The 429-nt window shown below is 63.4% G+C and overlaps 1 protein-coding gene across 1 annotated transcript in view; it reads right to left on the bottom strand.

The window, feature by feature from the left end:
* Positions 1 to 54: 54 nt before the first annotated feature.
* The window catches only part of DMTN (dematin actin binding protein), a gene marked incomplete at both ends in the record, with an annotated part of 702 nt that continues 327 nt past the window's right edge, over positions 55 to 429 (bottom strand). Inside the window, 2 exons of the mRNA XM_010295314.1 lie at positions 55 to 160; positions 248 to 357. Coding sequence (XP_010293616.1) covers positions 55 to 160; positions 248 to 357 — 216 coding nt within the window. The remainder of the gene's footprint in view (positions 161 to 247; positions 358 to 429) is intronic.

Here is a 429-nt window from a genome sequence, read left to right as displayed (position 1 = left end):
CCGAAGCCCACCGGGTGGGGAAGGGATGGGATGTGGGAAGCACAGCCCACGTACATGTGTGGAAGGGTGTCCGGTCCGGCAGCGAGCGGGTTTTTCTCCGGATGGGCAGAGATTTCTCCATCTCCTCCTTCAGGATCAGCTTTCCGAGGTTGGAGGTGACCTGGAGGCGAAGGGGCATGGGTGGGTGTCAGTGTCAGCATGCCCCCAGCCCCTCGCAGGGTGCCTGCCCGCCCGCTCTGCCCCTCACCTTGCTCAGCTCCTGCCTCTGGAGCTCCCGCAGGTTCTTCATCTCCTCCGTCAGGTCCTCCTCCTCCTCCTCCCCTCTCTTGGAGGCCATCCGTCTCCTCCACTCCGTCTCTGAGGGAAAAGCGGGGATGTTATGACCATCCCCAGCACCTGCATGGGGTCTCGGGGTAGGGGGCATAAACC

Source organism: Phaethon lepturus, unplaced genomic scaffold (assembly GCF_000687285.1).
Source record: "Phaethon lepturus isolate BGI_N335 unplaced genomic scaffold, ASM68728v1 scaffold24259, whole genome shotgun sequence".
NCBI lineage: Eukaryota > Metazoa > Chordata > Aves > Phaethontiformes > Phaethontidae > Phaethon > Phaethon lepturus.
Note: the sequence above shows the minus strand (reverse complement) of the source record. Positions and strands in the feature narration are given on the sequence as shown.